The sequence below is a fragment of the Populus nigra genome, chromosome 6 (assembly GCF_951802175.1).
Source record: "Populus nigra chromosome 6, ddPopNigr1.1, whole genome shotgun sequence".
NCBI lineage: Eukaryota > Viridiplantae > Streptophyta > Magnoliopsida > Malpighiales > Salicaceae > Populus > Populus nigra.
In genome coordinates, this window is record NC_084857.1 from 6,278,663 (window position 1) to 6,301,095 (window position 22,433).

General features: G+C 36.5%; 3 protein-coding genes across 7 annotated transcripts; all 3 read left to right on the plus strand.

The window, feature by feature from the left end:
• The first annotated feature begins 3,535 nt into the window (after window positions 1-3,535).
• LOC133696847 (wall-associated receptor kinase-like 8) lies at window positions 3,536-5,555 on the plus strand. 3 transcript variants are annotated; one of them, XR_009842752.1, is made up of 5 exons: window positions 3,536-4,459; window positions 4,549-4,605; window positions 4,695-4,830; window positions 4,935-5,086; window positions 5,201-5,555. XR_009842752.1 is itself a non-coding variant. In XM_062119130.1 (3 exons), exons 1-3 carry the CDS (start codon window positions 3,646-3,648, stop codon window positions 5,233-5,235), a joined length of 906 nt encoding a protein of 301 aa, XP_061975114.1. In that variant the 5' UTR covers window positions 3,546-3,645; the 3' UTR covers window positions 5,236-5,555. The 3 variants fall into 3 exon arrangements, 1 of the variants encoding a protein (XP_061975114.1); XR_009842751.1 differs by having other exon boundaries at window positions 4,695-5,086; XM_062119130.1 differs by lacking the exons at window positions 4,695-4,830; window positions 4,935-5,086 and having other exon boundaries at window positions 3,546-4,459.
• A 2,463-nt stretch (window positions 5,556-8,018) lies between these two features.
• LOC133698040 (probable inactive purple acid phosphatase 1) lies at window positions 8,019-14,565 on the plus strand. Of its 2 annotated transcripts, none has more exons than XM_062120915.1 (13): window positions 8,019-8,317; window positions 8,663-8,849; window positions 9,082-9,173; window positions 9,325-9,394; window positions 9,492-9,614; window positions 9,841-9,933; window positions 10,200-10,329; window positions 10,731-10,812; window positions 11,665-11,797; window positions 12,206-12,411; window positions 12,501-12,626; window positions 12,928-13,237; window positions 14,007-14,565. In XM_062120915.1, exons 2-13 carry the CDS (start codon window positions 8,676-8,678, stop codon window positions 14,310-14,312), a joined length of 1,845 nt encoding a protein of 614 aa, XP_061976899.1. In that variant the 5' UTR covers window positions 8,019-8,317; window positions 8,663-8,675; the 3' UTR covers window positions 14,313-14,565. The 2 variants fall into 2 exon arrangements, with proteins under 2 accessions (XP_061976899.1, XP_061976898.1); XM_062120914.1 differs by having other exon boundaries at window positions 8,027-8,470.
• Window positions 14,566-15,418: 853 nt separating this feature from the next.
• LOC133696266 (probable inactive purple acid phosphatase 1) lies at window positions 15,419-20,540 on the plus strand. Of its 2 annotated transcripts, none has more exons than XM_062118408.1 (12): window positions 15,419-15,863; window positions 16,048-16,139; window positions 16,313-16,379; window positions 16,485-16,607; window positions 16,900-16,992; window positions 17,258-17,387; window positions 17,652-17,766; window positions 18,183-18,315; window positions 18,539-18,744; window positions 18,824-18,949; window positions 19,433-19,742; window positions 20,153-20,540. In XM_062118408.1, the coding sequence occupies exons 1-12, from the start codon at window positions 15,684-15,686 to the stop codon at window positions 20,456-20,458; spliced, it is 1,881 nt and encodes a 626-aa protein (XP_061974392.1). In that variant the 5' UTR covers window positions 15,419-15,683; the 3' UTR covers window positions 20,459-20,540. The 2 variants fall into 2 exon arrangements, with proteins under 2 accessions (XP_061974392.1, XP_061974393.1); XM_062118409.1 differs by having other exon boundaries at window positions 17,652-17,733.
• Window positions 20,541-22,433: the final 1,893 nt, after the last annotated feature.

Sequence of the window (22,433 nt, forward strand, 5' to 3'; positions counted from 1 at the left end):
AGTAAAACTGATTGAAACGGTGCGTAAAGGAAAACTAAATGAAACGCTGCGAATCACCGTTGCCAAAACGCTGCGTTTTTGTAAGGGTCATGAGAGTAGCGATCCATCATCTAAATTTGGTCTTTCCCTGTTATTCCTTCTGCTGCTTCTTCGTTCTGGACTCCTGACATTGATTGATAATTTGATACTCTCAAGTCTCAACCTAAGAGCTTTTTGTATAATTTTGATTAGAAAATTAACAAAAAGTTGGCTTGATTTGTTTTTTTTTTTCTTGAAAACAAATAAACAAATTGAACAAGTCGAAAGAACTAAATTCAACCAAACCGGATTTTATATATATAAATTAAAGGCTCATTAAATATTGAAGCATATAATAGGCTCGTTAATTTAAACAGTTTGGCTAGGTTTTTTGACTCAAACCGAACCATTTGAATCGATGATCACTTACAGGTAAAATAAGGGTTAGGAATAATCACAAGACCTTATCAGTAAGGAATAAAAACAATCAAATTACGAACTATTTTGATTGACAGAACCCGGTAGAATTTCTGGGTCTGAAGGGTTAGGGGCAATTGTGGTCCCCGCGAAAATCACTTTCGGGGTGGCTAGTAAATACATGAACTTTGTCTAGGACTGCTTGGTTGGTAACTACATTTCCCTCCGTTGACTGTTTTGACCTCGGCCCCTACACACGAGCCTCTCCCGCCCATATGTAGTCTGATTGTTAGTTCAGTCCAGTGTTTTTTCCCCCTTGTTTTTGTTTTGTTTAGAATGCGTGACAGTGTGAATCTCCGGTCCTTATTTCTCAAACTCATCGTGTCCTTTACTCGGCCTTTTCTTTCTTTCTTATTTGCTTAATTTCGCCTCCTAGACGGCCCCATGATGAATTAGTAACTGAAGTTGCTATTTGATTGCGGGATTTTTCATGAATGCCTTCGTTGGTTACTCTACCAGCTGAGGGGACCTTTACTGCGTCGAGAACCTTGTGGGATGTATCCTTCTTCCCATTGCTATTGCTTTGGTCCTGAGATCTTCTTGTTCTTTTTTCGGTGCAGAAGGAAAAACAGTAGCAGAGGCCTAAAGCCTGCAGAACAGCACACCAGACGAGTCTGCTAGAAGCAAACGACAAAGCCCTGGGGGAGGGTCCTGCCAAAATTGAACAGCATCAGATTGATTGGAACTCTGGTGGAGAGCGAAGGAGGAGCCACAACATGCATGCTAATTTCCCTCTTTTTCCTGGGTACATGGCCTGCCATTGTGAATCTTTAACACCCGAAACTTTGAATCAAGGATAATTCATACACTAATATTGCTGTCTGCTGCTTGCTTTTGCCTTGGTTGAAATTTGCGATGAAGGTTGAGACTTGACACTATTACCTGGGTCAGACCGGGTTCATTTCCCTAAATGCTGTATGGATTTGGGTCTTTATTAAGCTAGACAGCTTGAGTTGAATTACTACATTTCTGTGAAGTCAATTACACTACTAGTAGAAGCCACTTACAATTATCGTTTGGTAGTTAAATATCATAAACGTGAAAGGGGCTTCAAGATAAGATAATTGAGTTAAAGGGTTTGATGGGTGGGTTTGGTTTTTCCTATAAGAAGCTGTTTTTTAGTAATTTGTTTAGTGGGCATGTAAATTCAGGGAATTTAGAGGCTGTTTCGGACTCTATTCTATGTAGTTTGAGGGAACAAGGTGGAGGGGATTCGAATTTTAGTGAGGAAACTTATTGACAAGTGGTAAAACGATTTATGAAAGATGGAAGTATTAAGGGTTTAGCAAACTTGATCATTGAATCTCGGAAGTTGGATTAATGTGGCTGATAAATCAACTGGGTTTGGTATTCTTAGTGCCTGTGTTAATCTTGGATTATCAGATAAAGCACACAGCATTGTCATGAACGGATGCTCAAGGTGGTTCTGTAGGTCCTGGGGTCTTTGTGCCATCTTGAAGGCATATTGCAGGGTATAGAACAGCTGAAGCTACTCAACTGGTCATGGAAATTAGCAACTCGGGGCTTCAGTTAGATGAGGGAAGCTACAATGCACTAATAGAAGCATCAATGACAAGCCAAGATTTACAGTCGGCTTTTACTCCGTTTTGGGATATGAGAGAGGCCAGAACACCTGACCTGGAAGGAAGCTATTTGACAATTATGACAGGTTTAATGGAAAGCCAGCGCCCTGGACTAGTGGCTGTTTTTTTAGATGAAGTTGTTGAGGACCCTCGAGTTGAAGTGAAATGTCATGACTGGAATTCAATTATTTATGCCTTTTGTAATGCTGGGCGATTAGAGGATTCAAAGAGGACTTTCAGAAGAATGACTTTCCTCCAGTTTGAGCCAAATGACCAAACATTTGTCCCTAATTAACGGGTATGTGACTGCAGATAAATATTTCGGTGCTTTGATGCTGTGGAATGAGGTTAAGCAAAAGTTCTCACCTGATATAGAGAAGGGTATTGAATTTGATCACAGTTTGGTTATGCTTTCCTATTTGCTCTGGTGAGAGAAGGTTTCTTTGATGCAGCGATGCAAGTAGTGGAAAAATCTCAGGAGATAGAAGATTTTTGTGGATAAATGGAAGTACAAGCAAGCATTCATGGGGAGTCATAAGAAGCTGAAAGTATCAAAGTTGAGAAAGAGGAACGTCCGAAAAATGGAAGCGCTTATTGCTTTTAAGAATTGGGCTGGGCTAAGTGCGTGAGTTTCAAGGATGTCCCATGGTTAGTTGTCTGCTTGAGCTTTTGCTCACAGTTTTACTACGATGCATAGAATTCAAATTGGAAGCGCCTACTTTCAATCAAATGAAACATGTTTTCTTTTATTCAGATGACCTGAATGGACTAGTTTCCAGATGATTCCGAGTTCCCTTTGATTTCGAGTCATGACAGGATTCAGTAAAGGACTGTCTTCTGAGACGAGGCCAGTGCAGTGCTTGTTTCAATTAGAAGAGTTCAGTTGCACCATTAACTTCCTCAATGTGTATTCTGAGGGCATTTCACTAAGGCTGTATCTTCATACTAGATCTACATGCGGTACTGGTGGATGAATCGGCTGATGGGAGCTGGATTTTTTTTCCATTCGGGAGTCCTGTTGAGCTGTTAAATTCAATGGCTAAGAAAGCAAGATAAACCTTGTCAGCTTTTTAGGATGACATTTTGCTGCTGTAGCTGTAAAACTTTCTTTGTGCTCTAGTATGTGTTATTTGTATTGAAATATACATTCAAATTCTTTCTATCCAGTGTGAATCTCTAGAGATTCTTTCTACTTGGAGATAAATTGGAAATCATATCGCTGTTTGAATGGGTAGTAAAAATCACGTTTCTTAAGAAAATATGTTGCAGGTCCACTTGCATTAGTTGAAAGTTACTGGTCATAGTGTTCACATTAACAAGTGTGTGTCTCTTCTTTACTGTTTGCTGGGACTTCTACTGGAATGTACGTTGCTTTACAGCTAGAACCCACATGGATATGGTTTGCTTTTAGGAAGCAAAAGAAGGAGAAATTTGAAAGTGGTCTCCTCCACCGAAAGGAACCATCAACTCCTCCTTCCAAATATCGCTATAAATCTATTATACTCTCTAGTGAAGTTTCTTCCTTATTTTAAACTTGCTAATATCTAATTCTCCCAAACTCTCACCAATGTCATCCACCTCAAATGCATGGATCTTCACCTGCATTCTTCTCTCCCTCCCCGTGCATTTCACCATCTCTGCTGCTGTGCATCCTATCCCAATAAATGGCACATGTCATGATACTTGTGGCACAATGCCAGTGAAGTACCCCTTTGGCTCCGGATTTGGTTGCGGGCACCCCGACTTTTCTAGATATGTAAGATGCAACTCTGACACACTAGAGTTCTCGACTGGAACTGGAATTTACAATATCTCAGAAATCGATTACACAACTGGTTCCTTAATTATCACAGACCCCTTCATGTCTACTTGTAGTTCAATGCAGAACTCAGGAAGCTTTAGCCTGGATCGAGCTAGTCCGTTCTCTTTAACGGGGGAAAATATATTTGTCTTGCTTGGATGCTCAACCAATTCTCCTTTATTTGATCCAGCTGAAGATTTGTGTGCTATGGGGTCGCGCTCCCGTGTATGCAGAGGACTATACTCTTGCAAGGGAGTGACGGGAATAGGGTTGCCACAGAATGCGCCACCTTCCACTTGTTGTGTTTACGAGTCACCTATCCAACTAGCAGGCTACACGTTGGATCTTCCAAAGCTCCAGTGCTCTTCTTATACATCAGTATACAGTTTCGGGGGGAGTGAGGGGGATCCAGTGAAATGGAAATTTGGGATTTCTCTGCAATATAATGGTTCATACTATTCTAATTTATGCAAAGATTGTGAATCCAGCGGGGGCTTGTGTGGCTTTGCAGGTTTTGATCAGTCATTTGCTTGCATTTGTAGGAATGGGAAGAACACCTCCACTAGTTGTTTTGGCCAAGGTTAGTTCACAGTTCACCATTCCAATTCTGTTCTTCATTTTCTCTTTCTGTAAGAACCTGTACGCTGATGTATGCCTTTGATTGATTAGGCTATACCTGGAGCGGGACACGGGAGTCAAAAATTCAAACCAAGCTCAGTTTTGGAGGTAAGTGCCTTTTGTCAAACTCTACTTTTTATGCTGATCAACTTTAGCACTAAAAGTTACTAAAAAAGAAGGGAAAAAAAAACTCGCAGCACAAAAAGTCTTCTGTGCTTTGGATTTTTTTGCTGTGGCGTGCTCGACTCCACCTTTTCCTATTCCCTGAAATCATGGCACCTAGCTAGAGACTGTCAAATTGGCCAAAGAAAGAAACAAAAGGTCATCTAAATGGTATATCCGTTCTTCATTATTTGATCGCCTGGAACCCTGAAAAGTTGCTCACACAGATTTTCTTTTCCTCTCTTATTTTTGCCTTGTAAATGTGCTGCTGGAAGATTAAACGAATTTCGCTCGTGGGACACTTGCCCCCACAAAAGGAAACGAATCCCGAAAAGTCAAACAAATAACTAGCTTAGCCCATCCTCAAGTAGATTTCCTGCATGTTATCTTGTAACCATTAAAAGTCGCATTTTTTTGCTGGACGCGAGTACTTTTTCTCATCGCTAGCCTCCGTTCTTTTTTCTTCTTTTTTTTCCATTCTTTATTTACACAGATGCTAGTTACATGTCCTCATCTTTCTCAATTTTCTATTGCCATCCAGGAATCTTGCTCTTGTGGCTGGTACTTTCTATGTGAAGATTGGAAATGAAAGATCTCCAAGAGGTAGCCTAGAACTCATCGCTTCTTGGGTCAAATGCAGCACTCTATTCTATAACTGACAGGAAAAATGTCCTGATTCTGCATCTACCTAGCTTACTGCATGTCTTGATTGTATGTTCCAATTTTGTTTAAAGTTCAAACTTCAAAATGGACAATACGTTCTGTATTACAGCTTACTGTTACCATTACTAATAACTGATGATGTACAAAATCTTCAATTTGCTTACGAAGAAGATACATGTGATTGGATAATAGGTTGATTATTTAATTTTTATATTTTGAATTATTTTCTTTAATTAAGGTGACAGGCAGTTTAATGCGAAGAGCTAGGATGAATAGTTAAAAAATAATTAAAATAATTTTACAAGTTATCTAGATAAATTTTAGATGCGCTAAGTTAATTAGATCATATCACAAAAAAAAAATTTAAAAAGAGTTATTAAATTTAAAAGATATCATAATCTGAGTTACATGTTTGACATGATAACCTATAAAATTTGGGTTGATTCAATATATCACCATATCAATGTTAAAAAAAAAATATTCTTAATTTTTTAAAACCAAACCGTACTTTTAACCATCATTTAGGTTATTTTTTGACTCATCAAAGCGAGTGGATCATGTTGGGATAATTCCCATGTGATTTGATTTGAAACCCGAGTTAAGTAAGAAATCAGGTTAAGAAGTTTCAAGGTTGACTTGTTGGGTCAGATTTAATAATAATATCAAATGGCTTCTTGTAACGTGAATACATTTTTTTCATTAAAAAATTTAGTTTGATAGCAGCATAGCCCGTCCAATAAAACTAGTAATATCTAATATAATATGAAAAGAGAATGATAATACTTAGTCTAATTTATTATATGAGTGATGAGGTAAAACTTTCAAAAAATAATAAAAAAAAGAAATTATGATAGTTTGGGTGTCATGACCTGAACTTTGGGTCCGTGACTAGCAACACAAAAAGCGATGCCATGAGAACATTCTACATGTACTAAGTCTCATAACATATATATCAAAAACAAGTTATTTAAAAAGACTTAGCATTTCATAATCTTTCAAAATTATATTATTCAAAACCAATAAAATCAATAGAATGCTAATGCAAAATCAATAATGGATGAGTATCAAAAAATAAAGTAACATATATAAATATTTAAGAAAGTAACTATTTGTACCTATCATATAATCAATATATATATATTTTTATATTACATGTATATTAAAGATTATCTCATTCACCTAGAAAACAAAAACAAAAGGCAAATGAATGCAAAACTATAAACTACTGAAGATTACTAAAAACACATCAACAAAATCTATAACGGATATGGAAAACACTCAAAATAATTGATTTTCCAAGAACAACCTAGGAATAGCCATAGAAAGTGACACGGGTGGAAGTGAAAGATAAATAAGTTTATTGCATGTCAAGATCCTCAAGAACTAAAACATCATAAGTATAGATAGACTCTTATAATATTTAATTTTATTCATTCATGTTTTTACTTGCCAAAAGATTATCACAACCTTTATACAAAAAAACTAGGAAAACTCTAATAATATTAAATAGAAAAAATATTATTTTCAAATAGGAATAAAACCAGAAAGGACTCATAATAAAGAATGGAAAAATATCTATTTTCCTAAAAATTTCATGTGTTACTCTTTCCAGGTTGGAAGGAAATCGTCCTTATGTTCAGTTTGCAGTCTCCTCCCCTTCTATATAAACATGGATCCCAGGATATCAGATGACAACAACCAACACAAACATAAATAACACATTAGTTTCTTGATGTCTCCTCCCCTTCTATATAAACATGCCCTGTTATTATGCAACTTTTTTCAGCCATAGTTTTTATATAGTATATAATATAGCAAAATAGCCATTAAAAATTGTTGTGGTGTGATATCAATTGACATATATAAAAACAAATGATAAATAAGTTTGTAACATGTCAAAAACTCTAAAAACTAAAATCACTATAAGTATATGAAAACTTTTAAAATACTTAATTTTATTTATTCTATCTCTTCACTTGTCAAGATATTATTATATTTTTTTATATGTTAAAAACTAGAAAGTTCTAATAATGCTCAATAAAAAATATTTTTCTTGAAAAACTTTATGAAACAATCTATTCTCTACCTGAAGTTTTTTCGAAACTTCATGAACGAGATGCTTGTATCTTTTGGCCAAGAAGGTTTCGAAAAGAAGCAAATTTTGGAATCTTTCGATGATTTTCTTTTTTTATTAGAGGTGTTATTGATCACATTCATATATTCTTGAATTTGAATGTGGTTCCGTAATATTGACAATTAATTACCGAGGATCCCAATTTATTATTTGACTCGTGGTTGGCACTGGCTGTAAAATTCAGAATGCGATGGGAGTGCACTGCACACAGATTGTATTCTTGTACCGTCACCGGACCAAATTTAATGCCCCTACATATAAAAAGATTATGTATTTATTTATTATGGTATGTATCTATTAATCTTTTTTAGCTTTCCAAGTGCAAGAAAATCTCCCTACTTTCTGTTTTTTGGGTGCGCGCGCGCTGTGGGCGTGTATCCAAAGGATTTTGTTCCGTTGTTATGTCCTCAATTGAGTTCAAAGTGTTAAGAAACCGAGACAAAGTTCGGCTTCAGACGACAAATTGGACAGTGTTTTCCTTAATTTTATAGCAGTTTATTTTAGACAAAATGATGGCCTAAAATAAAATACTGCTCTTATAACGATAAATAGGAAGAAAAACAAAGGCGTACCAAATTCACTTTAAGCATCATATAGTATTGGAAAAGGTTTTTTTTTTTCTAAAAAAAACCCCTGCAGAAAGAAAGTAGGGAAACTGTGCCGTGTGGTGTACACACCTCGTATCATGTGCCCGGCGATATAACTCTCCGGCGAGACAACCTTTAAAGTTTAAACAGTTGACTCTCCGCCCTTCCTTATTGGACATTTGTTGGAATATCCAAAAGAAGATTCCAAGCCTGCTCATATTTGCTGCTACCACTACTATAATTTGCCATCCCATCACTCCCTCTTATGTGATCAGTCAGTCCAGCTTCTTCTTCTTCTTCTTCTTCTTGCTAAATAGATTCATATTCAATCACAAACCCGATACTTTTTCCCCCTGTTATTGTTTCTTTTCTTTTTTTAATTGTTGTACTATACTTCAACTACTAGCAATTCAGGATTGTTATACTGGTTAGTACTTTCTCTACTTCCTTTTGGTTGCGTAGCTCAGTTCTTACGCTGCCTGGGATTTATACGCACCTGTTGGTTTGCTTTTTTGGTCATCGTTTAAAATTAAACTGCATTTTTCATGAGTTGTCTTAGATGTTAGCTAAAAAGTTTCGATGTGATCGAAAAGTTAGTTTTTTTTTTTTTTAATTTCAGATATTGGGTTCGGATGATGAGAGGATTAGAACTTGTCTTCTTTGCTATTCTACTGGTTCTTGCAACTCTTCAAGTGGCGAATTCACATGGAGAGCAACCTCTTTCAAGAATCGCTGTTCATAACACAAGACTTCAACTTTTTGAAAATGCTGATATTAAAGCCTCCCCTTCAATTCTTGGACTCAAGGTAGGCTTTTGCAGCAGCGGTTATTTTATTCAGCTCCCATAATATGACCAAAGCTTTGTCTTTTTCTTTTTTTTTTTTGCTTTTTTTAATTGCAAGATGTTTGCCTATTTTGGAAAATGAGATGTGATTACTATATCCTCTGGGTTTTGAATGAAGTGATACAATGGCCAAGGTCTGACAATATGGGGAAATCAATTTGTTGTGTGATTGGAAATTTCTTTCACTGTTTTAGGGGCAAAATTCTGAGTGGGTTACATTGGAGTACGCTTCTCCAAACCCATCAAATGACGACTGGATAGGAGTGTTTTCTCCTGCTGATTTCAGGTATGTGTAGATTTTTGCATCAGAAAAGTGGCCTGGCTTCTTAAATTTTGTTATTGTCAAAATCTGCCATGTTTTCAATGGTATTCCTGTGAGTGTTTGAATAAATTCAACAATTATCGAATTGAGAATGCTTATCTTTATCAATTTCCAGTGCCTCCACCTGCAACCCCGATGATGGCTCAAAACAAGCTCCTCCATTTTTGTGTACTGCACCTATTAAGGTTCATCCTCACCTCTCTTCCACAAGACTTTTGCTCTTTAACCTACCCTTTTTCTTGAAGTGACAAGGGATACCAATACACTGTTTTAATCTTGCAGTATCAGTATGCAAACTACAGTAGTCCAGGATACAGAAAGGAGGGAAAGGGGTCGTTGAGGCTTCAGTTAATTAACCAGAGATCAGATTTCTCTTTTGTGCTTTTTTCTGGAGGTTTAACGAATGTATGCTTTTGATTTTCTCTGCTCTTTACTTGCAATGTGATAAATAGATTATTTCACATAAAGTAAATGGCACCAATGATTAATTTTCCTATTGATCTTCTTCTTCTCGCAGCTTTCACAGTTCTCTGATTATTTCAAATTTATTTCATGAGTATGGTTGTTTTGGTATTCCATCATGGTTGACCATGCTGCAAATTCAATCTAATTATCCGCTCTTTCATAATAGCCCAAGGTGGTGGCAGTGTCAAATAAAGTTGCTTTCACCAATCCAAATGCGCCAGTTTACCCACGCTTAGCACAAGGAAAGATATGGAATGAAGTAATGCCTACTTTCCCCTTTTTTTTCTATCTGAAAGTTCATATGTGATACCTAGAATACCTAGAGGAATATGTGAAGCTCTTTGTTGCATATATAAAATAGTTTTTTTTTTTATCACATTTTGATGACTTATTTATGTATGCTGCAAGCTTGTTATTAGAAATCAAGTGTCGTTTTTTTTTTGTCACCTTAGTTTATGAACTTTATTTTTTACTGGGGCAACTATTTTTCAAAGTTATAACTTTGCTGTGAACTCTTATACTCAGATGACTGTAACATGGACAAGCGGGTATGGGATCAATGAGGCAGAACCCTTTGTTGAATGGGGTCGAAAAGATGGTGATCATATGCGATCCCCTGCTGGGACACTGACTTTTAATCGTAATAGCATGTGTGGTGGGTGGCTCTTTTACCTTGTGATATTACATGATAGCTTGGAATTGGTTGAAAGTGACATTAGAATGAAAGCCCATTGTCTATCTTGGTATTCAAACTTTGAATTCCAAAGAAGTGTACATCAACTAGAATTGGCATATCAGCAATGCTACATGGTCTCTTTTTTCATTAGGAAGACAGAAAAGAATTACCCCAACACATTTAAATTCATTATGTCGAGTAGGGTAGCATAATGGTATAAATTTATCAATTTAGTTAAGTCTTAATTAGCAGAGTTTGCGCCAACAAGTTGATTGTTCTCTAGCTTGTTTATTGTTTACCTGTATGGTTGGCATTCTAAAAACGTTTTGACTGCTTCTTTTCTATTGGTAGATGATTCACCTTATCAAATGTATATGCAGGTGCACCAGCAAGAACAGTTGGGTGGCGTGATCCTGGATTTATACACACAAGTTTTCTGAAGGAGTTATGGCCGAATTCTGTGTATGTCATACATTATCTTAACCTATAATATTCTGTGGCCCAATGTTGATTTCTGATGTGCTAACTTGTGTTGAAATAATAAGGGGAAATGGCCTAGTTTGTCCACATATAATGGGGCGAGTTTCTGATCTATTCTTATATCCTTGATTGAGTCACTTTTATCCTTATAAATGATTGAGTTTCCAATCTATCCTTCTTTTAACTTTTTTAAGTCCAAATTATAATATTAAGTCATGTACATGACTTAATATTATACTGAAAATGGCAACTTCAGTGGAGTAGAATGGGGTCCTGGAGAGATAGGGAAGGAGAGGGGAGGAGGGGAGGTTTCAAATAGGGAGAGAGGACTGGTCCAGTGTGAATTTTTTAAAAATATTTTTTTATGCTTGTCATGTACTTTGCACATGACTGACAAGTCCACAAAGCTCTTGACCATTTTTGGTATAATATGAAGTCATATGCATGGCTGATTCAGTTCATTTAGACAAAAAAAAAAAAACTAATGGATAGATTGGAAACTTAGTCATTTTATAAAGATATAATTGACTCAATTAAGGATATAATTGAAGACTCACCCCAGTATAAAAGGACAGATTGGACCATTTCCCCCAAATAATAAATGACCAAGCTCAGTTGATAGGAATGGAATGATGTCTTATATCATGCATGCACAAGTTAGAGTAATGTTATGCAAATATTTTGGTTTTTAGACCACTGTTTGATGAAGTGATCGAGCATGTAGAGGACAGTAAAGGAAGCCCATTCACATCAAATAGTATGAGCATCTCAAACCTAATCATTTGTAAGAGATTAGCGCTATGTTAAAAATCTACTGCCTTACTGATTATGCAGGTATACATACAAGCTTGGGCATAAATTATTCAACGGTACATATGTTTGGAGTCAAGTGTACCAGTTTAGAGCATCTCCATACCCGGGTCAAAGTTCTGTACAGCGTGTTGTTATTTTTGGAGACATGGGAAAGGTCAGAACTTTCTCCCAAATAATTTGCACATCTAAATATAAAATCGCATCCTAAAACAGATATGCTCATCAGGAACATTAATAACATGCAAGATATGCACTGATGAGACAATGTTTTCTGGATTCGGTGACCCCAACATGCGGAAATCTTTTTTAATATTGTCCAATGTATATTTATCCCACTCCTTTAGGAAAGAAATGCATCAGTGTCATGTTTAAATGACTTAAATTACTAGTGTTTTTCTTCAATGACTTCCACTAATGTCAACATCACTGTATGTCATAAAGTTATACCTTCTTTCACAGTTTTGAAGATTGTAAAGCTCTCTCTTTTTGGATGAATAGAGATTGTAAAGCGAATCAATTCACAAGCATTGGTGCACATTTTGAAGTACTTTTCACCTTGCAGGATGAAGCTGATGGCTCCAATGAATATAACAACTACCAGCGTGGCTCCCTTAACACTACCAAGCAGCTTATTCAAGACTTGAAAAACATTGATATAGTCTTCCACATTGGTGATATATGCTATGCAAATGGATACCTTTCTCAGTGGGACCAGTTCACTGCACAGGTTGAGCCAATTGCATCAACTGTTCCTTACATGATTGCAAGGTTTGTCACAAGTTATCTGTATTGTTTGTTTGTGCTTGTATTATTCATCCACTTCATCTTATATGGTCATTGGTGTTGTATCATTTCAGTGGTAACCATGAACGTGACTGGCCTGGAACAGGATCCTTCTATGGGAACTCAGATTCTGGAGGAGAATGTGGTGTATTGGCTGAGACAATGTTCTATGTCCCTGCTGAGAACAGGGCTAAATTCTGGTATGGGAAATTTTTTAGAAATTATTTTAAGATAATTAACCTTGAATGGTTATGGTTATGGTTATTCCATTTGTAATTTTGAATGTTGATGGTAATTTAGTTCAAACCTCTTTAATGGTAAACAAAACAAGAAAAATTGTGGCTTCTTTGGTTTCTTCCTCATTGAAACCCACTATTTGGAGTTTTTCTAAGACATTTCAGTTATTTTTTCTTGTTCTAGAAGAACATGCCAATAATTGATTCCTAGTTTCTGCATGTAATTGTTAGCAGATATTCTGATCCTCTGATTCCCTGCTACCAGGTATTCCACTGACTATGGCATGTTCAGATTTTGCATAGCTGACACAGAACATGATTGGAGGGAGGGAACTGAACAATACAAATTTATTGAGCATTGCCTTGCTTCTGCTGATAGACAAAAGCAACCATGGCTAATTTTCCTTGCACATAGGGTGCTAGGTTATTCATCTGCTACCTGGTATGCTGATGAAGGATCATTTGAGGAACCTATGGGAAGGGAGAGCCTTCAAAAGCTTTGGCAGAAGTACAAGGTTGATATAGCCATGTACGGCCATGTTCACAATTATGAAAGGACATGTCCCATTTACCAGGTATGAACACAAGTTCCACTAGGGACGCACGCCCACAAGTTATTTCTCTTTGCTCTATATGTACTAATCTGAAAGTCAGGTCATTTCAACTTAAAGTGCCTGGCCTGGTAGTCCAAGCCTGGAACCTGAGTAGAGGCCATAAGTGGGTGGATAATATTCCGGTTATCTTGTCAACATTCTTTAAAAAGTCCAAACACATACACGAAAAACAAAAATCAACTTAAAAGCCACTCACTTCTGCATTTCTGTTTTTGTAACTTGTAGAGTCAGGTCAAGAAGTGAAGTCTGGACCATATTCCAGTTATCTTGCCCACATCCCTTAAAAAGTCCTGAGACTCTGGGGCGCAATTTTTTGGAACTGTATCTAATGACCATTAATATCAGTATCTTGTGCTCTACCGCGGGGAAAATCTTGTGGGAACACAGTATTTAGATGTTGCACTACTTGTCTGTTCTAGTATTTCTTTATATGCCCAAAACTATGTTTTCATGTTTCTTACAAGAGGCAGGTTATTTCTACTTAATTGAGAATTACCTTGGAGAATAAATTGCTTGAAGTCCATGACTGTATCCATCTCTTTTTACGCAGAGTTTCTTCCAATAAACAGCAAGCTCTATGGAAACTGGCAATTCTTTTCTGTAATTCTAGTAAATGCCAATTTATGTATGTCAATAATTATCAAATGAACCTGCAACCTGGATTTATATATTCAACACCCAACTTTATAACACCATTGAACGTAATTTCTTTTCTTGTTTATCTTTATAGAATATTTGCACGAGCAAAGAGAAATTCTTCTACAAGGGCATCTTAAATGGAACAATACATGTGGTTGCGGGTGGAGGAGGAGCAAGCCTTGCAGATTTCACACCCATCAATACTACATGGAGTTACTTTAAAGACCATGATTACGGATTTGTTAAACTTACAGCTTTTGACCATTCTAACCTGTTGTTTGAGTACAAGAAAAGCAGGGATGGAGAGGTTTATGACTCTTTCAAGATATCCCGGGACTACAGAGACATCTTGGCCTGCACGGTGGATAGCTGTCCAAGCATGACCCTAGCATCTTGACCTGCGTTTGAATTAAGAGAACTTCCTGTTGAGCATTCTTTGTTGAATTTTAGTATTTTGTTTTAGCCATTACAGTTCTGAATAAAGCTTCCTCCGACCTTTCTTTTCCAAAAAAAAAAAAACAAAAAACAAAAAAAATGTAATAATGATCAATGTTGCAGTTACACAAGACTTGAAGATGTTAAAGAGGTAGTTGCTGTTGATTTAACATCTCTCAGTTTTAAGTGATAATGCATTACTCTTCCGGATGGCATTTTTTTGTGCGTAATATATTTTTTCCGTAATGTGATTGTTGAAGTCTTATTTATCCATCCTTCAACTATACTTTTTATCCACCCAGTGCTTATGGTCATCAAAGGAACTATTGAAATGTTTAGGTAATTCATTATAAAAAAAATATTATTTCTTAAAAAATCAAAGGAAAAAAAAAGGAAACACTTATATTTTAAAAAAATATTTATTTTGTAGCATAGTTTTATTTGTCGAATTTTTTTTTACTATCAATGAAATATTAAGAGCTTGTTTAAAATTGTGTTCCAAATAATATTTTTTAAAAAATAATTTTTTTTATAAATTTATATTTTAAATGTTTTTTTTATTGTTTTGATGTGATAATGTTAAAAATAATTTTTTTAAAATAAAAAAAATATTATTTTAATATATTTTCAACCGAAATACATTTTAAAAAATAATCAATATTATATTTTTAAACACACTTAAAATAAAAAAATTACCCATCTCAACTGCTGCTGCTGGATTTTGAAGTAGAGGAACACTTGAAAAAAGCAAGATACAAGTTGAAGTAGAATAAAATCATTGACTAAATGATTTTTATTAGTGAATATGTATGCTACAATACAAATTCATTTTGATATTATTAATATGCAATTGGAAGTGGAATGAACACTATAACTTCAGAAATTTATTTATTAGAGAAACTTGGATATTTCTGAAATTTATAAATTGACTCCGTGCTTCACCGATTGATCCACCAGTCAGAAGACCGGGCCCAAGTCTAGTTATGGAATTAATAACATGGGCCACAGGCCCATATACCGAGCCGTAACCATTATATTTGCGGAGCAGGATATACCTTTTGAGGATTCCATGTTTCTGCTTGCTACTGGCTTAGCTAGCTAGCCAGTAGTAGTCTTCTTCTTCCACTTGCTACCAATTCCTAAACGTTAATATAATTCTGTTTTCTCGCAGTTAGGTATACCAGTTAATTTTAGCACTCTTTTATCCGTTTCAGTCAAGTGTGTCTTTTATTTTCTGAGTTTGGATATATGTTTTTTTTTTTTTTTTAAGAAAAAAGACCTTTTGCTTTCTTTTATCTGTGTTGGGTTCAGTAGTTTCTAATTACAAGTTGGAATGATGAGAGGATTAAGGTTGATGATCTTTATTCCATCTTTATTAATACTTACAAATCTTCAAGAGACAAGCTCACATGGAGATCATCCTCTCTCGAGAATAGCTATACATGAAGCAACTCTTGCCCTTACTCCTCTTGCCTCTGTTGAAGCCTCTCCTTCCATTCTTGGACTGACTACTGTAAGCTTCCTTGCTACCACTACTGTGGTTGTGGTCTCTCTTTCTTTTGACTATTAATTATATCGTTTCATGGTCGTTAAATTCTGTACGCATTTCAAGACTGGGTGCCATTTTGGGCTGCTGATCAGGTAGACAATTCAAGAATCCGGTGTATTTTGATGGTTAAGTTGTCTTCCTATTTCAGGGACAGAATTCAGAGTGGGTGACTGTTGAGTATAGTACTCCAATCCCGTCAGTTGATGATTGGATTGGAGTATTTTCTCCTGCCAATTTCAGGTACTTATTAGGATAGCTTCACCTTTCGAAATCTTCCGCCAAATATATCATGCATTCCTGTCAATTAAAACACGTATCTATATATCGATGCGCGCGCGACGTTTCTGTTTTCTTCAATAATTAGAACTGAACCAAGTTGTTCTAACTTGATTTGTACTTATTTCTAAATTCAGTGCTTCCACCTGCCCCTCAGAAAATCCAAGAGTTTATCCTCCACTACTGTGTTCTGCACCTATTAAGGTTCATTCCAGCGTTGTTTTCAATCCCATCCCATGCTCTTCTTCGTAGTGGAATAATTAGATTACAGCCAGTTCTTAATCTTGACTGCCTTACTTCTATTGACAGTTTCAATACGCCAACTACTCTAGTCCTCAGTATAAGGATACAGGAAAAGGATCACTGAAGCTGCAGATGATCAACCAAAGATCGGACTTCTCTTTTGCACTATTTACTGGTGGTTTTTTGAATGTAAAGCTCAAAACTTCCCTACAATCTTTGTGGTTATGTGATAACAAGATTTGTCTCACAAACTCAGTTTGTCCACAACCAATTTTCGGTATCTATTAAATTGTTGAATTCTCCCATCACTATATTTCTGTATAAAAAGTACATCTTCAGTTTTACCCCCCTATGTTCTGTTAATCGTTGCTTAATATGAAATCCTTCACGAGAGACATGGCTGCTTTGTTACGTTATGCATATCCTTAGTTAATCCCTGCTGCAATTTGTCATTCATTCCTTTTGTTTTCTTGTATAACAGCCGAAGCTGGTTGCTGTCTCGAATAAAGTTGCTTTCTCAAATCCAAATGCACCGGCCTATCCACGCTTGGCGCAAGGAAAAAAATGGGATGAAGTAAATCCAGTCTCTCCCCGAAGCTCAATGCATATTACATAATGATCGGGAATATGGTTGCTCTCATGCATGTATTGAGCATGAACACTACAAGTTTTGTTTCATCATATCATTCCTGTTGACATAAGCTTCTTTCCTTTTAGTCTTCCTAATTGTTTTTATTGTTTTTTCTTTAAATATTTATTACCCAGATGTTATTTTGTCCATTTTATTTGGTCCTAACTATTTTTCAAGGAGATGATATAATTTTCTTCATCATAATCAGATGACTGTAACATGGACAAGTGGATATGGGATCAGTGAAGCAGAACCTTTTGTTGAATGGGGTCCTAAAGGAGGGGTTCCTATCCATTCCCCAGCTGGGACACTGACTTTTGAACGTAGCAGCATGTGTGGTGCGTAATTCTTCAATTTTTTGGAGTTCCCTTTTCTAAGAAATGTTTTGGAATAAAATGAAGGTCTGGAACCTGAAAAAGGTGGAGTTTGAAGTTTTCCAATGCTCACATACTATACAAGTACTTTTAACGTGTTTCTAGACACAAAAGATTCATATCTTCTGTTTATCTTTTCCGATTTGATAAGGATCTAATACATATTTTATGGTCAAATCTTCTTAAAGCATACTGTTAAGATCCCAAACAACGTTTGCCTAACCACAGGTGCACCAGCAAGGACAGTGGGATGGCGTGATCCTGGGTATATACACACTAGCTTTTTGAAGGAGTTGTGGCCCAACGCAGTGTACGTTGTGCTAGCATATTGGCCTGATTCCTGGTCTCGATTTCTCATAAAATTTATAATTTCCCCTCAAGTTTATTAGAAGAATAATAGATATTGTACATTTAGTGTTCTTAATGCATCTTATTCGGTATTTTCAGAATTCCATACAAGTTATTAATGTTTTCTCTGAGAACTTGCAGATTCAAATTATTATTTACCTCACATTCAATTTGAAGTAGAAAAAAAAGGCAAATAAACCAGTGTAACCTCACATAAGGATTTATATTGATGGAAAGCATTCTTTCATTCTCTCACAATACCTAGGATCAACAAGGTTATAGCAATCAATATATCAGTTTGTTGAAAACATTAGTTTTGAAATCTAATTTATCAGAAGGAATCCTAGGCTGTCATGCCTTTAGCCTTACATGCGACTCAACCTATAACATGCTTCTTGTTTGATTATTCAGGTATGCATACAAGCTGGGACACAGATTGTTCAATTGCACATATATTTGGAGTAAAGAATACCAGTTTAAAGCACCCCCTTATCCTGGTCAAGATTCTGTACAACGTGTAGTCATTTTTGGTGACATGGGAAAGGTCTGAAGCCCCTTGATAGCATTGAATCAAGTTTCATGTCCCAAGTCTAATCATTGTCTTTTATCTCACTATCCCGATATTTATTATGTTGTTGTACTTTTATTAGTAATTTTATGCTCTAACAAATTTTCTATCCTTTAGACTTAAAGCTGATGAACTGTTGTCCCTTTATCAAATTAAATGAAGTTTCTAATGGGTTCTTTATTAAAATCTAAACTTGCAGGGTGAAGTAGATGGTTCCAGTGAATATAATGATTTTCAGCCTGGCTCTCTAAACACTACCAAGCAACTCGTTCAAGACCTGAAGAACATTGATATTGTCTTCCACATTGGGGATATATGTTATGCAAATGGATATTTGTCACAATGGGACCAATTTACTGCACAAATTGAGCCAATTGCATCATCTGTCCCTTACATGATTGCTAGGTCTGCTATAAGTTAACTTGAAATTGCTGAATCGCGAATTCAAGTTACATGAATGACCATTGCTAATTTTTCTATACAGTGGGAACCATGAGCGTGACTGGCCAGGGACTGGATCCTTCTATGGGAACATGGATTCTGGAGGAGAATGTGGTGTGTTGGCTCAGACTATGTTCTATGCGCCAACAGAGAACAGGGAAAAGTTCTGGTAAGGAGATTTTGGAATCTGTTAACATTTTCATTTGAAACATTAGTATCTTGTTATAGTTTGCCAAATTATCTGCCTTTAGTGTTCACACCTTTAGCTTTATGCATATTAACAGCATTTTTTCGGTAAACATGCCATACTGTACTATTTCTAATCCATGTTCTGGTCGCATGATCTTTTGGTATGTGAATAATTTTCTATTTAGCAATCCATGGATCAACTCTCACTATAGATACGAGTCTGTATAAATTTGAAAAAAACGAGAGAGAAACTCATTTTTCTTCTGCACTGCGCAAACTTATTATCCAGAGCTTGAGGATTCCAACACCAAAATTTCTAACACTGCTAGACCAGCTCTTCTTGACACAGAGAAGTATGCTGATCGGATAGAGGCATAGAGCCAGAGGGATTTGGAAGTATGTTTCTAGTTATTCCTGCGTATGTTGTGATCTGATATTGAATAGTTGTTATTTTCTTAAATAGGTATTCCACTGGCTATGGCATGTTCCGGTTCTGCATAGCAGACACAGAACATGATTGGAGGGAGGGAACAGAGCAGTACAAGTTTATAGAGCATTGCCTTGCATCAGTTGATAGACATAAGCAACCATGGCTGATTTTCCTTGCACATCGAGTACTAGGGTATTCTTCTGATTTCTCTTATGCTATTGAAGGATCATTTGAAGAACCGATGGGAAGGGAAAGCCTTCAAAAACTGTGGCAGAAATACAAGGTTGACATTGCAATGTTTGGTCATGTGCACAACTATGAAAGGACATGCCCCATATATCAGGTATTACGGAACTTTATGCAGCTTCAGCTGTAAAATCTCTTGTTACTTTGCGCATTTGAACTGATTTTGGGAATTTAGCTAAAATTATTCAGAAAATTTCCCAATTAATGATTTCAATAATGTTACATTTAGATACGCCAAACTTTCAGAAACACACCTATTCTATATGCTGCCGCCCTTATTCTGAAAGCACCAATCATAGAAGTCAAGCAAATACCCTATTGAACTGCATCTGGTAATAGGCAAATACCATTTGAGTTTTTGCAACCATATCTTTTTCCAAAACCCAAATGCCCTCTTCAATACGCTGCATGCATGTTCATGAACTTGGATTGATTCAAACCAGCAACCAAGATCTTGGCTCTGCATTCTTTTGCTAACAATGAAATAGCCAAATCTTCTTGCTACAGAATATATGCACCAGTAAAGAGAAGCACTCCTATAAAGGCAACCTGAATGGGACGATACATGTGGCTGCTGGTGGTGCAGGAGCGAGCCTTTCACCATTCACCACCCTCCAGACAGCCTGGAGTTTGTATAAAGACTATGATCATGGCTTTGTAAAACTCACTGCTTTTGACCATTCCAATCTGTTGTTCGAGTACAAGAAGAGCAGGGATGGAAAGGTTTATGACTCTTTCACTATATCCCGCGATTATAGGGACATCTTGGCCTGCACTGTGGGTAGCTGTCCAAGTACGACACTAGCATCTTGATGTGTATGACAACAGAAATTTCTGTGCATGGTATATGCCGTATTGAATTATGGGGTCATGTTATAAAATTTGATCCAACCAATCCAAGGTGTAAATGGTTTTAGATCCCATTTCTTTATTTCCTTTATCTTTGGCTAAAGGTCAAAGCATACGCAATGGCGAACTGAGATCGGCAAAATGGAAAAGGCAAAGCAAAACTCTGCTCTAGAGGTCAAAATCGATGCTAGGTTTTAGGGTTTCTTTCATGCTGCATAAACTTAATTTTATGGAAGGAAACTGTCTGTCTCGCCGTGAAAGTATCCTCGTAAGACCTAACCTTGAGAACTCTAATACATTCCCCCAGCAAAGGAAAGAAAAAAAGAGATACAGAAAAAAGGCCCATGAAACGTTCATCATTTAATTTATAAATGGGAGTATAAATTGTCCATAACGATTTCCCCAATGAGCATTATTCCAGTCTATATTTCTTTGTGGTTAACAGTATCTTATCATTGTTTTTGGCTCAAATACTGTCTGGCGATCCTAATTAGGCTAAGTTGCCGGTTGCATTTGTTGGTAATAGATGAAATGATAAAATGACATACTGTTTCAGTTCATAATATGACCTGCCCGTAACATTTTCTGCAATGGGGTATCGAACATTCAAGGCCGCATTCTTTCTTGTGGGTTGGTAGATGGATAACAAGAGATGTCAATCAACAATTTACGTGTGTATTGTTTTTTTTTCTTGGGTAATTAAAGTTTAAGTGACTTGGAATTCCAGAAGTTGAACCATATAACACCAAAGAGTGCTTTTCAAAGTTCTGTCAAGGGGCAAAATTTTGTTATGCATTCTATTCCACAGCTGAAGCTGCAATATTGAATAGTAACTTCTTTTTTTTGTCAAAATCTTTTACCTGTTTTTCCTTTTGTGTTAATGCCTTGGTCTTGTATTTTGTCTGTTCAGATTCTTCTTCCATTGGGTTCTGTTCCCTCGAAAACTCTGCCTGCTTGTTATTCTGTGGCTTTTCTTTTAGATCCTAACTTGATTGTCGTTATTGGAGTCTATTGTTGATTGGTTTTTGTTAAGAGAAAGGCTGGTTATGGATTTGTGGGTAGTAGCAGTAGCTGCTGGTACAGGATATGTAGTCAAAGCCAATTACTTGAAGAATTCTTCAACAAGGTTAAAGAGAAAACGCATTGGAAGCATTTTCTTTAGACTATTTTCACAGCCAATCCCAGTAATGGAATTTAACGCAACGAATACGAGAGCAAACTTGCCCCTTACGCAGATTAGGTGTCTGCAAGCATTCAGCAACAGATGAACCTAATTTATAGAAGTTCCAAGAAGTAGTGCTGCTAAAGGTGAAATACAGTTACTGGGTCATCAGCCTTATGGAAGGGGTTACTTTCTTGATTTATCTAGTTAATTGTTGCCTGATTCTGTCATGGGAAAAGTGAGTTCGTTTCGAAGAATAACAGTGGACGGGCAACATGGGAATAGGTCTAGAGGGTATATCAATAAATCCCTTGATTCTTCAGATAGTATCCTCACTCTTGCATTTGAAGAATATGAATAAGCTTCACTACCGTCTTCATCTACAGAAATGGCATGGCCATTGACAATTGGACGCTGGATTATCGGAGGTAGCCATGATTTTGGACAAGTGGCAGTTCCAGAAATGACATGCACTCTACTCAATTTGTCTGGATCCAATTCAGGAGGAGAATAATTTAGTCACAGAAATTCCAATGCCACTCATAGCTTATTGCCCTGTAAATCCACTCAGAAAATGTCCTCGCGGTAATGGGAGGGAGTTGCTTGGTTTTCTATTAAAGGAGAGCTTATGCTGTTACAGTAGAAAAGGCCTACACTATCATTACTGTTCAAAGAGTCGTTGTATGTAGAAACAGAATTTTATTCAAAAGTTTATCGTCATGTGATAGCCTGCATTTGACGCAGGTGTAGCAAGGTTTACCTGAAGGTAAAGCCTGT